General features: G+C 49.1%; 1 protein-coding gene across 1 annotated transcript; it reads left to right on the forward strand.

Moving 5' to 3' along the window:
* The first annotated feature begins 2,895 nt into the window (after window positions 1–2,895).
* On the forward strand, window positions 2,896–8,411 carry LOC119373767 (uncharacterized). Its single transcript, XM_037643831.2, has 2 exons — window positions 2,896–3,271; window positions 7,795–8,411. Exons 1-2 carry the CDS (start codon window positions 2,955–2,957, stop codon window positions 8,261–8,263), a joined length of 786 nt encoding a protein of 261 aa, XP_037499759.1. The 5' UTR covers window positions 2,896–2,954; the 3' UTR covers window positions 8,264–8,411.
* Window positions 8,412–19,147: the final 10,736 nt, after the last annotated feature.

Genomic DNA, 19,147 nt, shown 5'->3' on the forward strand with positions numbered 1-19,147 from the left:
CTTGTTACATAACAGGAAAACGGCGCGGGCAAACGGAACATGAAATACTAACAGGACTTGGCGCTGGTCCTGTCAGTCTTTCCTGTCCCGTGTTCCCGCGCTGTTTCCTGTGTAGAAGACGAGCCAACAAGCTCAAGTTCATAGCCGTTTATTCTTCAGGTTAGCGTGCTTGATTTGCCAACCAATGGAATTAGAGAAATGAAGAATCAGTTTTAGGCATATCGTAATTCTCTCTCTGAGAAAAATCCTCTGCGTTTTCGATATGTTCTTATACAAGATCATCAAAGCTATACTATTAGTAATTTTAATAAATAATCGAGAGTTTCCACACCCATGCTTGCACTGTTCATGCGCCTTAGCTGTCACCATTTTCTCAAGCTGAGTTAGCAAGTAGTACATTATTAACAAAAAAATATAAATAAAAAAAATCCCGCCAGCTCCACTCCGTGAAGGCCGTCGAAACAGCAAAGCTGCTGCCCCCATTCGTCAGGCCTTTCCATTGTTTACGTCGGGCGGCTTCTTCCTCGGGAGTACGAGCAGTCTTGGCCATTCTGGAAGGGTGAGCTCCCGAAGAACCGACACCCTCCTTTACACTCCACTGAGCCCCTCACTGACATTTATCGTAAACAGCCGTGTTCTGACCACGGTGTATGATATAAAGTAAAAGCTCGTTAATTCGACACCCGTTAATTCGGAAAATCTGATAATTCGGACGCGTTCTCAGGTCCCGGCAAGCCCACGTATTGTTCAATGGCATCACTCTCGTTAATTCGATCATATTTGGCCGCAAACCGGTTAATTCGGGCGATTCTTGGAGCGCGCCGAGCGCGAAGCGCCGCAAATGTGCGACGCAAAGGAGCGAAAACGGCGTGCGCGGACAACCAAAACGAGGCGGCGCATCGCCGTCATCAGCGCGAACCGTGCGGTAACGACGGCGTTTCGGGTTTCTGGTTAGCGCGTTTCGGTTTAGTTAAGACAGGAAGGTCTTGAGCCGCGGTCGCACTGCGAACGAAGTTGCGAGTGGCGAAAATTGCGGCTTTTACACTGCTCTTATGCAAAGTAAATACAGGATTTACCTATTCGTCAAGAAAATGAAAGTTTATCGATGTAATAGGCCCATGCTCATTTTTTCCTTGATACTTTCGGTAATTCGAAATTCGGTTAACTCGGACATGTTTTTCGGTCCCGTGAAATTCGAATTAACGAGCTCTTACTGTATACTGTTCAGGTGGGACACTTGTCGGCTTGCTTACGAGGCGCGTTCGACCACATAAAGTAACAACGGCGCGTGTCTCTTGGAAAATATTTTATTGCGATAGCAGATATATGGACAGTCTCGGCTAGATTTGCCGTCGCCGTCATGCACAGTATATGTATAAGTATATATATATATATATATATATATATATATATATATATATATATAAGACCCCAAAGAAAAATAATTCAGTACAATACTTCCGAAGCGCGGAACCTAACCAGGGACATCTTGCTCCGTAGCGAGGGGCGCTAACCACTACCCCACGAAACGCAGATCCTCCACGCCTCTACGTAGCTAACGGCGAGCGTTATATACACAGCCTTTACCGCTGAACGGACTCAGATACGGCAGGCGCTTATAAGCGTTTCTTCATTACCAGCGAGATGGCGCTAGGAGCGCGACGGGCGCATTTAAAAGTCGTCGGCGAGCTCGCTCGCTTCTTCTTATATTTGCGCAGGGAGAACCTTGCCTTCCGCTGTCTGCTCGCGCGGTTTTCTCGTGCTGAGGGGAAGAGGGATGTTTCGAGCATTCACCGTGATGTCGGCGCTCATGTTACGGAGCGTACCAAAGTCACTCGAGCTCAAGGGACGCCGCTAAACGAACAAACAGAAGATGAGCGCGAACTATCAAGTGTCACAGCTCGACACTTGAAGCACGCTAGTTTCCTTCGCTGCTTCGGCCGCCTTTGCAACAGGAGCGCTGTTCAAACTGAGAGTATCCATTGGCGAGCCTCACTTCGTATAGCATTAGTTTCTTGCTATCGCATTCATTGCTTCGCCCTTGCGGCGAAACTGTGACTTTTGAAGTTCTCCATTGACAGAAATAAGGAACTTCAATGAGGAAACTGCCGTTTGAACAAATGGGAAGATAGCCGTCAATGCCGTCAAAATGATAGCCGTCAAGCCGTCAAAAATGTAATCATATAACAAGAACTATTTATTTTCTTTCGATTGAGGTATAAACAGTATAAAGCTGATTTTTAATTGGAAAATCACGTGGTCTAAATTGCGTCTCAATGACGACAAGAATGAAGATTTTTCTCAAATTCGTGATTTTTTTCTAATATTTACACATTTAGTGGTCTAGAAATATTTTTAACGCAAAATACAAGTACCGCAGAGTATCACCATTGATTACTCAGACATTCATACATGCAATATTACAAAATATGAAAACATTGAGGATGTGGCAAGATTTCTGGAGGCATATATGGCAGAAAAATTGCAGTAATATTATTGAGCTTGGAACGCAGTTACACAGACGCCTTGGCTTAATATGTAAACCAAAGTTGGCATTGAAAAGAGAAACGATACTCTCAGAATAAATTTTCTGACAAACATCACACACAACATTATGCGAAATTCGGAAGGCTCCCACGTGGCCAAAAAAATTTATCCCGAAATATTTTATCAATTCACTGTGTTCAATGCAATAAACAGGTCAGCACGTTTTTTTTTTTTTTTTTTTTCTAATACATTTGAGATGGCCGCCAATATGACTGGGACGTTTGGCGTGGAATGACCCCACATCCTAGATAGCTAAAATGTTCCAGCAAACAACTACTTGCTATTCAGTTCACCCTGCAGAATCGACTGCTTATATTGATTCTTCAAGTCGTCCATGACACACATGCGCGCGCTTGGCAGGCCGTCGTTTGCATTTTAACGCATCCCTCGCTCTACTTGCACAGCGCATGACAGAACGTGTACCATTTCAGAGCACCGCACGTCACCCGTTTATGTTCACGCACCGCACGCAGCACCAGACACAGATTCAGTTCTCGGCCGGCGACTGTGTTACTTTCGGCGAGGAGGGAGAGGATGAAGTGCCACTGACCCAGGCCCCGGGTTTGCAATCTGAGGTCGCGTTCCAGGGAGGGCGACACCAAGCGCGGACCCAACAACGCAGGCATCGTTCACGGTCAGCAGCGCAGCGACTGAGCGAGGGCAGCGCTCTTTCAGCCCTTCGGAGGCGGCTGAGACATGCGCGAACCGCCGGGGCCAAATTCTGGTAAGAATGACTGCCCTATAACTACCGTATTTCTACGCAGAAATAAAGAAGAGATAAACTAAACATGAGGTGATTCCTTGTCCTTCGCGCTGTTGTAGCAGTTACGGCTGCTGACACAAATGTCGCGGGTTCGATCCCGGCCGCGGCGGTCGCATTTCGATGGAGGCGAAATGCTAGAGGCCAGTATATATATATATATATATATATATATATATATATATATATATATATATATATATATATATATATATATATACGTAACAATAACATATGGGGCTTTATGTGCCAAAACCACGATGTGATTATGAGGCACGCCGTAGTGGAAGGCTCCGGAAATTTTGACCATCTGGTCTTTAACGTGCACTGACATCGCACAGTACACTGGCCTCTAGCATTTCGCCTCCATCGAAATGCGACCGCCGCGGCACCGTTAATTAACCTTCCTGCCTCCATCGCCAGCAACTCTGATCATGCATCATTCAAGACTGCCATTTCTAACTTGTAACCACTCCTCTCTGTAGCGCGGCGAATGGCATTGAGAGTATTTAAATAAATAAACAAACAAACAAACAAACAAACAAATAAATAAATAAACCGCTCAGGGGCCGGCTAATACCAGCTGTGTTAACGCATGCAGGCGGATCACCTCTCGGGCCAGTGGCGGACTGCGCGCGAAAGATATATATATATATATATATATATATATATATATATATATATATATATATATATATATATAGCCGGCCCCTGAGCGGTTTATTTATTTATTTGTTTGTTTGTTTATTTATTTAAATACTCTCAATGCCATTCGCCGCGCTACAGAGAGGAGTGGTTACAAGTTAGAAATGGCAGTCTTGAATGATGCATGATCAGAGTTGCTGGCGATGGAGGCAGGAAGGTTAATTAACGGTGTTAACGGTGGAGTTAACGATGGATCGGTAAAGTTAACGATGTTAACGGTAGAGTTAACGGTGGATCGGTAAAGTTAACGGTGGATCGGTAAAGTTAACGGTGGATTTTCTTCGCTCGCAGGGGACAGCCGTCTTTGGTGTGTGTGTGTGTGGGGGGGGGGGGGGGGGGGGTGGCTGCGTCTCAGGTAGAACGGTCGACCTCGATAGCGTCTGTCCTCTCCTTATGCCGCCTGTGTTCGCTCACCCTCAGTTGTGCCGTAACCAAACCCGCAGCCCCTACGCTGCCCGCGCCGACAGATAAATGGGGTCAAGATTAGAGGTGTGCACGGGCTCCGGGTAGCCCGAAAGCCCGAGCCCGACCCGGCCCGCGGGCCGGGCTCGGGCGGGCCGACCTATTTTCACCTCGGGTGCGGGCCGGGCTCGGGCTGCTTGAAGTTTTGTCGGGCCGGGCTCGGGCCCCGCGCAAAGCCCGACTCAAGCCCGAAATATAGAGAATGAGCGGGAATTGTTTTCCAGCACGCATACAGCGCCTCTTCCGCGACCGCCCTTTACCGCTTTTCATTTCCATACGCTACTTTAAGCAAATGGGGAGCAGGTAAAACACTGCCTCTGTTGCACTCCGACAAACAGAGAAGTAACACCACCTGAGCTAGTGACGGCGCCAGGCGACTGTTCGCGTTAGATTTAAGGCCAAATCCCATATGAGTGAAAATGCACGCGACAGCGACCCGAAGTAGATCGCCCTCGTGCAAGCTGACGCTTGCATGGGCATACCCCATACACGTGACGGCTTTGGCGAGCGAACTCCATTGTTGCTGGCATGAGGCCGTCTACATGTAATTTGTAATCTGTGTAATAGAGACTGTTCGTCGCGTGTCGTTTGATCATATTTGATATGCTCAATAAAATGCCAAATTACCGGAAAACGACGTTTTGTTTTCGCAGCGAACCTTCAAAAAGCCGGGCCGGGCCGGGCCGGGCCCGGGATTGTGTTTTCGTACGTCGGGCCGGGCCGGGCGGGCTCGCAGCCCTTTGCTGTCGGGCTAGGGCGGGCCTTCGACAAAGTCAGCGGGCCCGGGCCGGGCTCGGGCTCAGAAATACGGCCCGTGCACAGCTCTAGTCAAGATTAATCGTGTACACTTGCTCTAAACGTGAGTGCGAGTAAAAATAATCAGGTCTATAAGAAAGGAACGTCTGAGCAAACGGAATCGTTGCATTACACCGACCATGGTTCTGATTACGTGTAGTCGAAAAGCCAACTCGACACTGGTGATGACTAGTGGCCGGATTTTTCGGCATTAGAAAAAGCACGGTTTAGGCGCCGAAACAGGCAGGCAAAACAACGTTTTAGGCCTCCAACGTCGTAAATATAGGCACAATAAATGAAGCTTAGAATAACAGAGCTGAGCTAGTTGGTAAGTATTCATTCTAAAAAAGACAGGGCGTGCAAACACGGACACAAGAAGTCAGGACACCACAAACGCCGTGTGGTGTCCTGACTTCTTTCTTGTGTCCGTGTTTGCACGCCCTGTCTTTTTTAGAATAGGCACAATAAATTTTACGAAAATACAAATAACTTCAAAACAAAGATGTGCGCGACCTGTATCTACAACAGGAAAGTAAGAAATGTTTTTGTTCATGATGGCAGAAAGGCGCCAACAGTTGAACATAGCCGTTCAATTGTCCGTTTTCCCGCACGGTTCGCAGAACGCGGTCTCTCCTTTTATTTTGTAGCATGGTGAGTGAAGTTTACACTGTCAAATAAACACACTCCTGGGTCTTTTTTTTCGGCATGGCTGGGAAGGGGAGAGCACGAGCAGATAGCCAGACTCCCAAAAGACCATAATGGAGGGATGCCTCGTATTGGCCGGGTCGAATCTAGTAGAGACAATTTCACCCCTGTCGTTGAACGCCTTAAAAAAGCCGCGTGCGCACCACCTTTTTCTTTCTTCCTTTGCTCTCTGCGGTTTCGCATTCGCCAACCGCTCGCGCCATGTCAGCGCGCGGCGTATGCTGCTCAGCGCGTCCCAACTTTTCTTGGCAATGAAGGGAAGCAAGGGAAGGCTACAGAGCCGAACTACGCGTGTGCTACCGCTGAAGAATATAGTCCCACAATTATCAGTCCCACAGTCATATAGCATTATGTCATTTTGCTTTTACCAGGGCCATAATAATCGTGTTAAATTAAAACCTTGCTCTCAAGTGTAACTTTATCATCGCAGTATGCAATAGATGCGATACAATTCAACTCGGCTGCCGGTTGCGTAAGGATATCATTACTGCATTCTATCAGCATTAAAAAAAATCACTGCCCAAGCACTCCGTACAGATGGATAACCAGAGAAGCTTGAAACGTTCTGCCCCGGTGTTTATTACTGGGTTAATCCCGACGGTTCATCAAAGTCTTGTGTTTTGCGCTTCTTATTAATGAGGTTATACACACGTTTGGCTTGGGGCTATAACAGCCACTGACAGTGCACTTAATGGAGCGCCTCTTTTATTGTAACAGTGGAGGTGATTAAGATCGAGGTTAATCTCTGCGGAGCATAACGCAGCTCCTAGCGGATATGTGCCAGCTCCACAACTTATCTCCGGTCCACTAAACGTTATGAATTTGAAATTTGAAGCAGCTTCGCTGACTTAACGTCGCGAAGACTGGTTAAACAGTGCAGATGGTGCCAAATCAACTATAGAGAGCAAAATCAAGCAATGAAATAGCAGTACGATGCCACCAGCTCCGCTCTTTTTTTTTTGCACTCGCTCCGCATTCGCACCTATGCGCTTCTTAGTTTTTAGTGAACCAGTGAATAGTGTGGCTCGCCCAATTTTTGTGGCCAATACGCGCTAGGAATTTCCTGCGTACATAGCACAGACGAATTTTGGTTTCGCCAAAATAAATCCGGTCACTAAAAGCTCTTCTCGAAGCTGGCGGCACGAAGTGACAAAAGAAGCAGAATCGCTGGCTCTTTATGTTCCACCCGATAGGCACCATACTGCACTAGGGCCGGGCTCAATACTCGGCTACCGTCCGGCAGACAGCTGGCAAGCGTTTTTGGGCTGCTAAGCGCAGGGAAAGATTGTTCTCGCGCACATTACACATATATGCGTGCCACGGGGGGAGGGGGGGGGGGGGAATCCCAGATCAGAGGGGGCGCAAAGCCTGCCTCATACTTTTGCATGTGTCCGCCACAATCTACTCATTCGGAGCTGTCATGTCAATGTTTAAAGTGCAGGGTTATGGGCATGCAAGTTTTTGACGATAATGGCAGCCAAGGACCCCTGATGTATTCCAAGAACTCTTTACTCCCGACCTTTATCCCCAGAAAGCCGGGAACCAAAAGCAAGCCGTTGTCAGAAGCACGTCATCGCCCCATTATCATATTTGCATCCATGACGAAACTTTATTTCTTTCGGACTCGACAAAACGAAGGGGGGAGGGGGCTGCGGTTCAACTTGACCCCCCCCCCCTCACTGGAGAATCCTGCGCACAATATGCTCGCACAAGTTTCCTGAAACTCGCGCTAAGCGTAATGTCATGCCATGGCCACTGCTGTCACGCTACGTATCTTTTACCGATACGCGTGATATTAAACTCCGTTCGTGGCATTGCAGGCCCACTTTGTGGTTCGCGCAGATGTCTGCGATCGTGGTCACGCTGGTCGTCGCTGCCCTGGTCGCCTTCACTTTCGTTCTGAGAGAAGCCCAACTTACCGCGAAGGAAGCTCAAAACGCCGGCCGCGCCTTGGACATTGACGACATCGGCAACGGCACGAACATCACCGCTGCGCTGTTCGGGGACGGCGCTGCAGACTTGGTAAACAGCAGCCTGCAGGAGTGGAGTGCGGCTGTGGTGCGCGGCTCTGCGGGCTCCCCTTTCACCGGCCAGTCTTCCACGCACGACGGAGTCTCCCACTTGAAAGAACGGGGAGTTGAACGACATAGCCCGAAGCACTTCCCGAAAACGGTGCGTGGTTCGGAATCGAAGGAAAAGAAACACCTCCGCAGCAGTTCGCTCCGGCCCGGAAATAAAGTGAACCGACAGCACCCGCAAGGCGACGCATCGCAGATGCATTCCATCTAAAACAGCGCCAGAGAAGTCTCGGGTAACAGAACAGTGGCTTCAGGACTTAACATCTAGGTTTAAGGCCCACCCTCCATCAGCTTGACTTGTCGGTTTATGCAGCTTCACTCAGCGGACGTCGTAGTGGGGGCGACAATAAAGAGCATGCCTGCTGCATTCGTGTATTCAGTTGTTTGCAGATATATTGTTAAAATTCGCATTAACTTCGACCACTTGGGTACACCAAGCGAAATATAATCAGTTTAGACTGATAAAGTTATTTGAGAACTCGTATTGTCGTTAATTTCGCGATCATAAGTTCATTATTAGAAGAGAACATGAAAAAGGTCCGTTTCATTTTTGAAGCTCGCGGCGAAACTTCATAACCTGAATGTCTATGTCGTCTTCGCAGCACACCAATGGGAGAACTGTCCTCTCCCTCACTTCCCTTTCCCGCCCTCTACCGATGGCGGCGCTGCGAACGGCGCCTGTATGACGTCAGAGCTGGGATTCGCGCGCTTTCGTCTGCTACGTAGGTCCAGCGCCGTGTTGAAACCACCGTTGTGGTAAATCTCAACAGAAAGCAGTTCAATTGATTATCTTGCGTATGGTGCCTACTGACGCTGTTCGAACAACCGTGGGTCTGCTTTTAACGTTCATTTAGAACTACAGCTCTTTGTTTCTTAGAACTGCGGTCGCTTTTTTTTTTTCCGCGGCGAGTGCTGCGCAATGGTGAAGTACTGCTCTGTGCCTCAGTGTGCTTCGTCCGCAGGGGCGTAGCCAAGGGGGGGGGGGGGGGGGGGGGGTTGGGGGGGGGTTCAAACCCCCCCCCGAAATTTTTCAATTTTGCTTGCGTATATAGGCACGCACACATACAAACGCACGCACGAACATACATAAAGTATGGTTGAACCCCCCCCCCCCCCCCCCCGAAAAAAATTTCTGGCTACGCCTCTGTTCGTCCGCTCGTGAAAAAGGCGTTAGCTTTCACAACTATTCTAAGGACCCAAAGCTGAAGAAGAAGTGGATAGTCAAGCTCAGTATGGGAAAGCGCCCCACGCCTTCATCGACCATGTGCAGCAAGCACTTCGCGGACAGTGACTTCTGCTACCCACCGTACGCGCCACTCTTAGGTAAGCTCGTGACCGCGTTTAAGCACCAGGTGCGGTGCCGTCCCACAACCTGCCGCGAAGACCCCTACACAAGGAGACGCGGCCTCCCAATCGCCTCGCAGAAAAGCGCGCCTCGTGAGCTCAGCTGAGCGGCGCAGGATATCTGAGACTACGGCTGCATTTGGATGGTGTACATACGTATTTTACTTATGAAGGCAAGCGCGCGCCTAGCCGACTGCTTATCATAAATTCATAAGCCAAACTCGTTGCCGCTGTTTAGTGTACATTCTCTAAAAGCTTTCACCTGAGGCAGTGGACACACTTATTTAAAAGCGAAGCTCTTTAAGCGTTTCGTTAGACCGCGTGGCGTGAAACTCGACCCAGCTTTCCATTGCCACAGCAATCTCTGTGGCCCTGTGCGTGGTATAATCAGCGATTAACTATTTGTTATATTCTAATACCGCGGTGTTAATATGAACTACGACGTAATATCGTTGTCACCGAACCAGCATTACGAGATAAACTGCGATCATGGGCATCGGCAGGGGGGTGTGCAACAAGGCGGCACTTGCGCACTTGTTTGCAGGACGAGAGCTGCGACGGTGACGCGATCTCCGTTGACGGCATGGTTGACGGCCTCGACCGCGCATTCAACAACGTGGCCTGCGTCGTACACCGCCTCGCCCTCGACGAGACACCGCGACCTTTCACAAGCTTTATCTACATACTTGTAGATGCTGGAGAACGTACGCGCGGCACGCTTACTGAAATATCGAAAGGAACACCCAAACTAATAAGTATCGTACGGCGGAAACAAGATAACGAGCGAGAACACTCACACATAGTTTCACTTTCACCATCAATGCGGTCGGTGGCATCGGCGCACTCGCCGGCCATCCGGGGATATCTTGTTCAAGATTACGCTCGAAAACGTTCGTTGCAGGCGTTAGTTGACCGTCGCGAGGCTGTTCGTTCGACAAAGTTTCCGCCTGAAGCAGACGATCCGCATACAGGAGCAACGGCTGCTGCAGCGCGGTTAGAGTGTACTAGAACTAGTACACTGTAGCGCGGTTGAGAGCGGAGTCGCGGAGTCCCCGCTCCGACGTCATACGCGAGAGGGCGCCACTCCAAGATCTCGAGGCCATATTGGCCATATGCCACTCGCCTTCGGATGATGTGTACGCGGGTGAATTCGAATCTCGCCTTGCGAAGAAATTTTCTACCCTAGAATTTCTCTCTCTATTTCTCATTCACTCTGTACTCGTCGTCTTGTCCAAGCCGCCGTCTCTTCGCAGCCATTTCTTGGGTAACTGTTGCCTTCTCCATTTTTAATGGACCAAGGGTGAGTAGTGGGATCTGCCTGATTTCTTTGGCACATAGGGAACCCAAGACCCAAGCTCGTTTGCGGCGCGACGACAGCGCCGCGCCAGCCGCGCCGCGGCTCTGTCGGAAAGCTCTGGAACGTGGCGTGGCTGGCGTGGCCGACTCAGCCCCTTTCACGGTAGCGGTAGCACACGTGCGCACGCGTTCTTCTCTCGGTGCGGGTAACCAGGGTAACTGGGAGGCCGTCAGCTGGGTACGTTGAACCGAGAGGCTTGCTGTGCGAAGCTGCGCACTTCCACGATGGCAGAAGCGACCCCGCGGAAGCGCAAGCGTGGTCCGAAGTATTGCGGTTTAGTGGCCAGCCACAACAGTGCAGACAAGGCACACGATTCACGTGTTAAACTGTATCGGCTCCCGGGCGTGTCACACGAGAAATAAAGGCGGCAAGCGTGGATAGCTGACAGCGCTGTCTCGCCTTCTGTTTTGGCTGTCTGAGTTCATCGCTTTCGTTCGTTCCGACTACCTGAATCTGTAAGTAACGGGGCGCATGCACGCAGCGACTACAGTAATGATTACTCGCTGTCTTCTCGCATTGTTAAAGTCCAGTTACGGTTGTAGGTGAAGCAACTTTGTGTTTTGATTCCCCGTGCTCGTGAGACCTACCCGTCGTTGTTGAACGTTCACATTCGCGTTATACCGTTAGCGTTGCGCGGTTGGTTGAATTCAACTGAACTCCGCACATTGTCAGAAGTTCGGCGCCTGCATTTCACGCGTCGGGAAGGCTGCTTTATCACGCCGGAATGGACGTCTGTGCATTTTCAGCAAGCTTTGACATCGTTCTGCAGGTTTGCTTTGTTTTTGTCACTTTATTGGGGTGATATATATTTAATCCGCTAAATATAACTGGCACTTAATACATGCTTTGCAATTGCAACCTTGAAGTAACCACCTTCTGACTTTGTGCGATTTTCTAGCCGCGTTCACGCAACAGGTTTTATACGCCTGTCAAGTCGATATCATAAAAAGAGACTGCAAGCATGACGCGAGAGCCGAAAAAACGAGGCGAGCAGTTCATCTTGCTTCACAGTGGTTGAAGCTCAGCTAGCTGCCTCGCGTCTTCTCCAGCGGCACGGAGGACTTGACTCAAACCTTCTCAGGAAGCAGTGCCATGGCCGTATAATCTTTTTTTCGCACGCCGCAAACGTTTGTTCACGAAAGTACACGGCTGCTACTGTAAGCATGTCATATCAAAACAACAATCATATGATTCGTAGTCCACGCCGCAGAACATCGATAGCGTGTACGGCTTCATTTCGGAGTGCATGTGGACCATTATTCAGCTTTAACATGACAGAATGAGACTTACCTCGAGATATACGTCCTACACGTTGTAATCGCGACTTGGGAAATGCATTTCGCTTTGAGTCGGGCGTGGTTGTCGTCGATCGTCTGCTCTTCACCGTTAACGTGATAGCCTTTCTCATTTTATCAAGTTCGCTTTTCGGAAGCGCCAGTCAAGCTTGAAGATCCTTTTGAAGCCGCACTGCTCGCGGTGCACTTGCGGCGTCTCACAATGTACCGCGTGGTACATTGTGAGACGCCGCAAGTGCACCGCGAGAGCTCTGCACGTGCACGGAAGCGAGCGGCAACGCGGTGGAGAGAAGGGAAAACGCTCGCTGATCACGCCCCAGTTTCTCTTTTTCTGCCAGAGATGGCGCTGCCTGTCAAGAGCAGCAGCGCCGCTAAGCGTTGCTTGGGAAGCCTATACCCGTGATGATAGCCATTTCTTGGGCTAACTGTTGCCTTCTTCATTATTAGTGGACCAGTTGTGAGTTGAGGAGATAGAGATGAGGAACCCGCCGCATCCTCAGCCATGGACGCCACTCTTAATTCTCTGCCCTTTCACATCTTTATTACCCTCTCCCCATTTCCCTACAGGCGCTGAGCCGTGCACCCAACTAGGGCTGTAGAAGTTGCGTCTTTTCCTCTCGTCAACCAATGACGAAAGTTGAGATATTCATAATCGAATTTTAAGGGCGAAACCGTCCACGCCCAGCGCGCAGGAAACGCGGCCTCTCTGTTGCTACAGTGAACTCGCACTGTTACGTTGCGTAGGACCCAAGTAGGACCGTAACTATACACGTGACAAGGAAGTGACGAAATGTGAATCTAGGCGCGCCGAAGCAGAATCTGGTCAGTAAAATCGGCAAGCATTCTGAAACACACAAGTAGCTTATTCTTTTGGTGCGATGTGTGGAGCTGCGAAAAGCTATTCCGCCTACATGTTTGCAAGAAGAAGCGCCGCAGTGGTTGCCCCCGACTTTTATGCTTCACAGGGAAAGAAAAGGTTGATATCGCGGTTGGTTTAACACCACACGCAAAGGACTCACTTTCTCTCTCTCTTTTTAGGAGCGGAGCTCCTTATAGCATCACCTGGTCGGTCGTCGCTCCATGCGGCGTGTCCCCGCCGTCGCGTCTCCTGTATATCATTCAATAGATGGCGCTGTCCCATAGAGATGCATGCAAACTGCAGTTGGGTGATGATATACTAGATGGCGCTGTCCCATAGAGATAGAAAAAAATTTAAAAAAAATAAAAAAGAGGGAAAAAAAGGAAAAATAATCAAGGCGGCGTATCGCTTTGATTACTGCTGGGCGAAACCACTGAACATTTCACGGTGTAACCATGATTGCTTCAGGAGCTTCGCCCAAGCTCTTCATCATTCACCCGTGGATATGCTGTAATTTTTTGTTCTCTCTCTTTAGCATTCAATACAGAAACCGTAAACACAAATAATATTTTCGCTTACCTACAAATTATATTTTTAGAATTATCCTTTTCTTTCGTTTTTTTTCTTTCTTCACAAATACTACTGCCGCACGATTCATGGCCGATCCCCCGTGGTGGTTTGAGCCGTACGTCTAGGAACCAACCAATCCTCTAGGAACCAACCAACCAACCAAAAGGTAAGGCGATCCGCTGGCGCAAATGAGATGACATGCTGCTTTTCACGAAATGATGCAGTCGCGACGCGCCTTCATTTAAATTTCGCCACCTGTCACGGGTAGCTCCGGTATGACGTAACATAGTGGTCGCGCTTTGTGCGCGCCGGGCAACGCCGCCGGGCACTATCAATTTCGACATTGCCCTTGAAGTTCGATTTTGAATTTCTCGAAATACGCGCAACTTCTGTCATTTCCAAAAAATGTGTATGCCATATATTGTTATGCACAACTATCTAATATAAACGAGCTTCCCCCAATCCAATAATTCAATTAACGAGTTTTTGCTAATTAGTCGCAAAAGTGTGATTTTAACTGCGGCGAATTATTTCCGCCTCGACATAGAGCTCGTGCGCGAAAACGACAGCTAGAAGCTTTACTATCATACATTTTTTATAAAAAGATCTGTATTGGCTAAAAAATGCCCCCACCTCCCCGAAGGGAATCGTGAGGAAATGCGAATGCATTTCTTGCGCCGAGAGAGGGTACCGTTGCCGTCAGACATTCGCCTTCACCGACTTCTGCCATCGCCTTGAGAGGCGCCCAGCCAGCAAACGGTCGAGAGTGAGGCGCGAGCGGACGGGAGAGTGGGGCGCCAGCGTTCTCGGCTCGGCGTTTCACAGCGGCGTCTCGAGCACACATTTCCGGATGTTCTTGATAGGCGACCAGCCAGCGAACGGTCGAGAGTGAGGCGCGAGCGGACGGGAGAGTGGGGCGCAGGGAGGAGAGAGAGCGAACGGCGAGAGGAGCGGCGAAGCACTGCACCTACCCTCTCCTACACTCGCACCACATGCTCCGGTTGCTAGGGGCGAGGATAAGCGCGCGCGCCCGCAGCTGTTGCTATGGGGGAGGGCACCGCGGACAACGCCGGACGCCTGACATAGCCCGACTAAGAAATGCATTCGCATTTAAAAAATATTGATCGTTTGCCTTGCACTTATGACGAACGAGAATCGTTCAGGACATTATGCAGCCTGCAGTGTCGTCAGTGGTGTCGCACGTAATGGTTGAAACTTCGCACGAATCACCTACGGCGGCGTTCTTCGCCGCCTGCACTTTGTGGCGCTCAAACTGCACAGATTTCGTCGCTGGTTGCTGCATAAAACTATGGCCCAATAACATGTTTGGCGCCCACTCGGGGTTCGTTTTACCGAAGAGCTAAGAGGGCCTCCCGAAAACCAAGGCGCGATCGCTGTGTTTAATTCGGTGCTTCACGTTTCGACAAAAATTGACCTCGCGCGTAACTCCGTGATGATACACTTGGCGAAAAGGTGAGATTCGGAAGCATAACTTGCCTGTTATGAAGTGACACCCGCACACGTCTGAGGTTTGAGGTCCTTCCTGTTTACGCGCATAAGCCATATGTGCTCCGCTTCTCGGACAGCTCTTTCGTGCGGTCGCACAGGTTTGTGATGCACGTTTGGCACAGTACGTCCTCGCGTCTGGTCTCTCTTTTTTATTATTGAGTTACACTTCTCGTGCAGCAGTGGGTCTCTTCTCGATTTTCCACTTCTGGCTAGCCGCGGGCTGCCAGAGCCTGCCAGAGCGCGCTCGTTTTTCTCGGGTTGCTTCCCCTCCCCCTCCTTCCCCCCCGCGGCGCACTTCGGGTTGGCCTTCGTTTTTCTCGGGTTGGACGGTTCTGGCAACCCGCGGGGAGCCCGAGTGTTACAAGCTGCCACCAGCGTCGCCAGCGCGAAGTCGGCGACGGGAATGACAGCAGGTTAGTTCGTTCCGCACGTAAGCAGAGACTGTGAAGAGATCAGAGGCGTGGGAAACAAAACAAAACACTTTACTCTAGTGATATCGCAGCACAAGGAACGGTAGCAGAACACTTATTAGAACTAACAAAATACATCAACACTTAATACGACTAACAAAATACATATGAAATCAATAAATCAGCCTACGAGAGAGAAGTATTACAAACTAACGAACACTAGAACTACAGATGAGAAAGTCCGAAGGGATAAACAGGTGAAGGCATACGTGTGATGACCGGCAGCGTTGAGTCCACGACGATCGGATGCGAGAAGTCGTCGGAGTTCTAGCACGACTGCGATGTCGGTGGTGTTGCAACGCTGGTGTTTCCGGGAGGCTAGTGCTTGAAGGCGATCTCGGGCAGGTTGAGCTAACCCGAGAGGAAGCTCCGATGTCTACGATGCGGACGTTAATTTCTCGTCACAGCTAAACGAACGGCTAAGTTTAGGTGGCCAGCCGATACAGAGCCACGCTAAAAACTTCTAGAAGGGATACTTGTTGATCTGCTTCTACACCATGTTGGTAAGCGACTAGACTGCTTAGCAGGGCCAAATCCTGCGCTTAAATCATCCTCGTGTCCCCTCATCCTTTTCCTGGGGGAACAAGGGACCTCTACCTGGGTCCAATCATGCGCGTTTCATCGTTCGAAACTCCGCCCTGAAATTACTCTGACCACACCCCCTTTTAATTAGGAGAGGGTCCTCAACTGAGCGAGGGTGACAATCTGTTGGGGTGCTGCCATACGGCTTGTCCACCAGAAGTTTTTTCCCGTGGGAACGGTCAGTTTGCTTGGCTCTGGAGCGTCTTGAAGTCAAAAGCTTGCTCGGAGTACCTTGCGGCCTTTGCAAGATCCTGCCGCCGCCGCCGTAGGTACAAAGGATCAGTCGTCCGCGGCGACGTTCGAAGAAGGACACCCCATTCAGCACTTCCCGGCTCTTTTCAAGAGTACGCGGTTCCCGCCGGTCAGCGGGGAAGAGCGGCGCCCGTTAATTAGCCGTGACGCCGGGTCGCAAAAATCGCAGTCCGTGACACCGAGGGTCGCCAGAAGCTTCCAGGACAGGTGTCGTCTGCTGCTATGTGCTCGGTAATGGCGGCGCGCATGCCGCTAAATCATATCCCAGAGTTCCGCGGTGTGACGTAGTGGCAAGTTATGTATAATTTTCGGCCGGGTCGGGCGTTCCGTCGTGAGTACACCGTCAGGCCGGGCTGGCCCGCCTTCTGCAAGCATCCGGCTCGCGAGCCGGGCCGGGCCGCGAAATTGTGGCCCGTGCGCATCTCTAGAAATTGTCATCGCAATTCAGGAGGTGGCTCGAGGTAGAATTTTCCTGACTACTTCTCAAGCTCTTTCAAGTCCTTCCGGTAAAACGCTCGAGATAAACATAATCATTATCATTGATGTTATTATCATTTGACATTTTATTTGCTGTTGAATTTCTCCAGGCGAAGCACGTAAATGACATATATTATGCAAGGTACCCCTGGATAAAGTGAGCTCACTTTACCCTGGACATTGTCCACTGCCGCCATTGTCAAATTCCGCCATATTTTAAAATTCTGTAATGGCGGCATTTTCAGCCAAATAGTATACAAATAGAGTGGCCGCAGCGGCCCTCTGGGCAAATCAGAGCTGCAACACGGCGGAATTTGATCACATGGCGAAATTCGACAGTATCCAGAATAGCACCCTCTATGACCCATAATTTCCTATGACCCTACTCGAAAACTCGTACTTCATCCCACGTGACCCAAAGCTAGCCTTCGCGCGCTTCGGCGTGGAGTGTGGCGTCGTGTCCTTTCTTTACCTGTCTCCACATTCTGAAGCCCAATAATAACCCAGCCTTCGACAATTGTATCGCAAAAAAAAGTAGTCTATTCTGAAAACTTTTTTTTTAGTTTTTTTTTTTTCAGAAGGTGCCGATATGATTTAGTAAAAATTGGGGAAAAATCCATTTCGAAAACTTCAGAGGTTTTAAAGGACAAAAGTGGTGTTCTTAAAGGAGTACTGACACGATTTTGATGTGCAGCAAAACGGACATTTTTGTTTTCCTTGGCATGTAGTGTTAACGCTCTCCCCACACCGCATCCGGGAAACACGTATAAATATTTAAGTTTGATTTTAAAGTTTTCGTCTCCCAGCATCTGCAAGGCAGCTTCACCGCATGGAGAGCCCTATGACGTTTCAAGTCAGCTCACTTGGTTTGCGAAATCTGGGTTCTGCATGCAGCCTAAATCACAGAAATTGCTGTCGGAGGCACTGGACGACAGTTCACTTATCATGAACCACGTTCGACTGACAGCAAAGGACAGCAGGTGCATATTTCGTGGGTTGCAGTCTGCCCGTGACGTCATGGGCAGACTTGACACGTCACTATGAAGCCGCCTTCTCGAAACCGAAACTGCTGGATGAAAGAAGCGGTATTAAAAATCTATGCAATGCATCCCCAGGCACCACGACCCTCTTTTTAGGGTTCTCGACACCCGTCCTTTCATTTAGAGCAACAACCCGAAAAATTTTAAAATTCATGTCAGTACTCCTTTAAGAAAACCCGTTTTAATGTTTGATTCCGACAAGGCAGCTTAAAACGCTGCCGGTGTGTTTTCTTTGTGATTATTCTCTCTAGATTGCCTCCTGAAATCCTTTCGTTCATTCGCCCCGATTTTTTTTCCTTGGTTTCAGCGGCTGCCTGAAAGTGCCTTTCTTATACTGTCGTGGTCTATCACACCCAACACAACATCGTACATCACTCGGTAAAAACTTGGGGCACTGCCTCTTCTTGCAGAGCGTTTGTGGATCAAATGACAGCTGGGAATTCTCTAAAGTTTCAAAAACTGCAGCAGCAAAATCGCATATGGCTCTCTGCAGTATGGGTACATATGGTAACGCGGGAACGCGGCCATAAACAAATTTTGGAGCGAAAACTGTAGCGACTATTCTGGCACCTTTTAGGCGCATACTAGACTACTAAAAATGTTTATGTAGATACAGACAGTATGTTTTAAATGATTATACTAGTGAACACAGTCACATGTGACAAAGATTAATTAAAAAGCGTCTTAGCACATCACACCAAGTTCCAGTGTACAGGCTGTTTCACACTTAGGGAAAAACTTGGAGCGCATTACTATGTACTTCGAGTTTTCCTCTAAGTGTGAAACAGCCTGTACATACGAGGATGCCACTTGGTGGAAACAGTCGCCAAGAATACTCACACATTGTGGTGTAAAAATAAAAAAAATTCCTAATCAATGTTGCCCTACATCCCCCTTTAAACATACCTCCCAAAACTTGGCACTCAGATTTCAAGATTTAAGGTGCTTAAAAAAATCCGGCAGATCCCACGCACTGTGGGAATCGATGTAATGAGAAGCAGCCAGCAAAGAGCTGCATACATAATCTTGTTTGTCTTTGAGCCAAATGAAATCATTCATGCCATGGCATCTAGTTCACCATATATCGCATATGTTTGCCATGCACGCATGCATGCACAATGGGGTATATACTATGCCAATGAAACGTATATTCTGGTATATACAATGCATGACCTGTCATTTATGTTCATCACGCACTCGTGTCATGCCACACCAATTTTGGCATATATCCAGTTAACAAAATGGCCGGATGCGCACCATGGCAGTGTCACGTAAATCATACCGTACATGAGATGCATAACATGATTCGCATGTTAAGACCTCTCATTTATGTTCGTCAT

This window comes from Rhipicephalus sanguineus, chromosome 1, assembly GCF_013339695.2.
Source record: "Rhipicephalus sanguineus isolate Rsan-2018 chromosome 1, BIME_Rsan_1.4, whole genome shotgun sequence".
Taxonomy (NCBI): domain Eukaryota; kingdom Metazoa; phylum Arthropoda; class Arachnida; order Ixodida; family Ixodidae; genus Rhipicephalus; species Rhipicephalus sanguineus.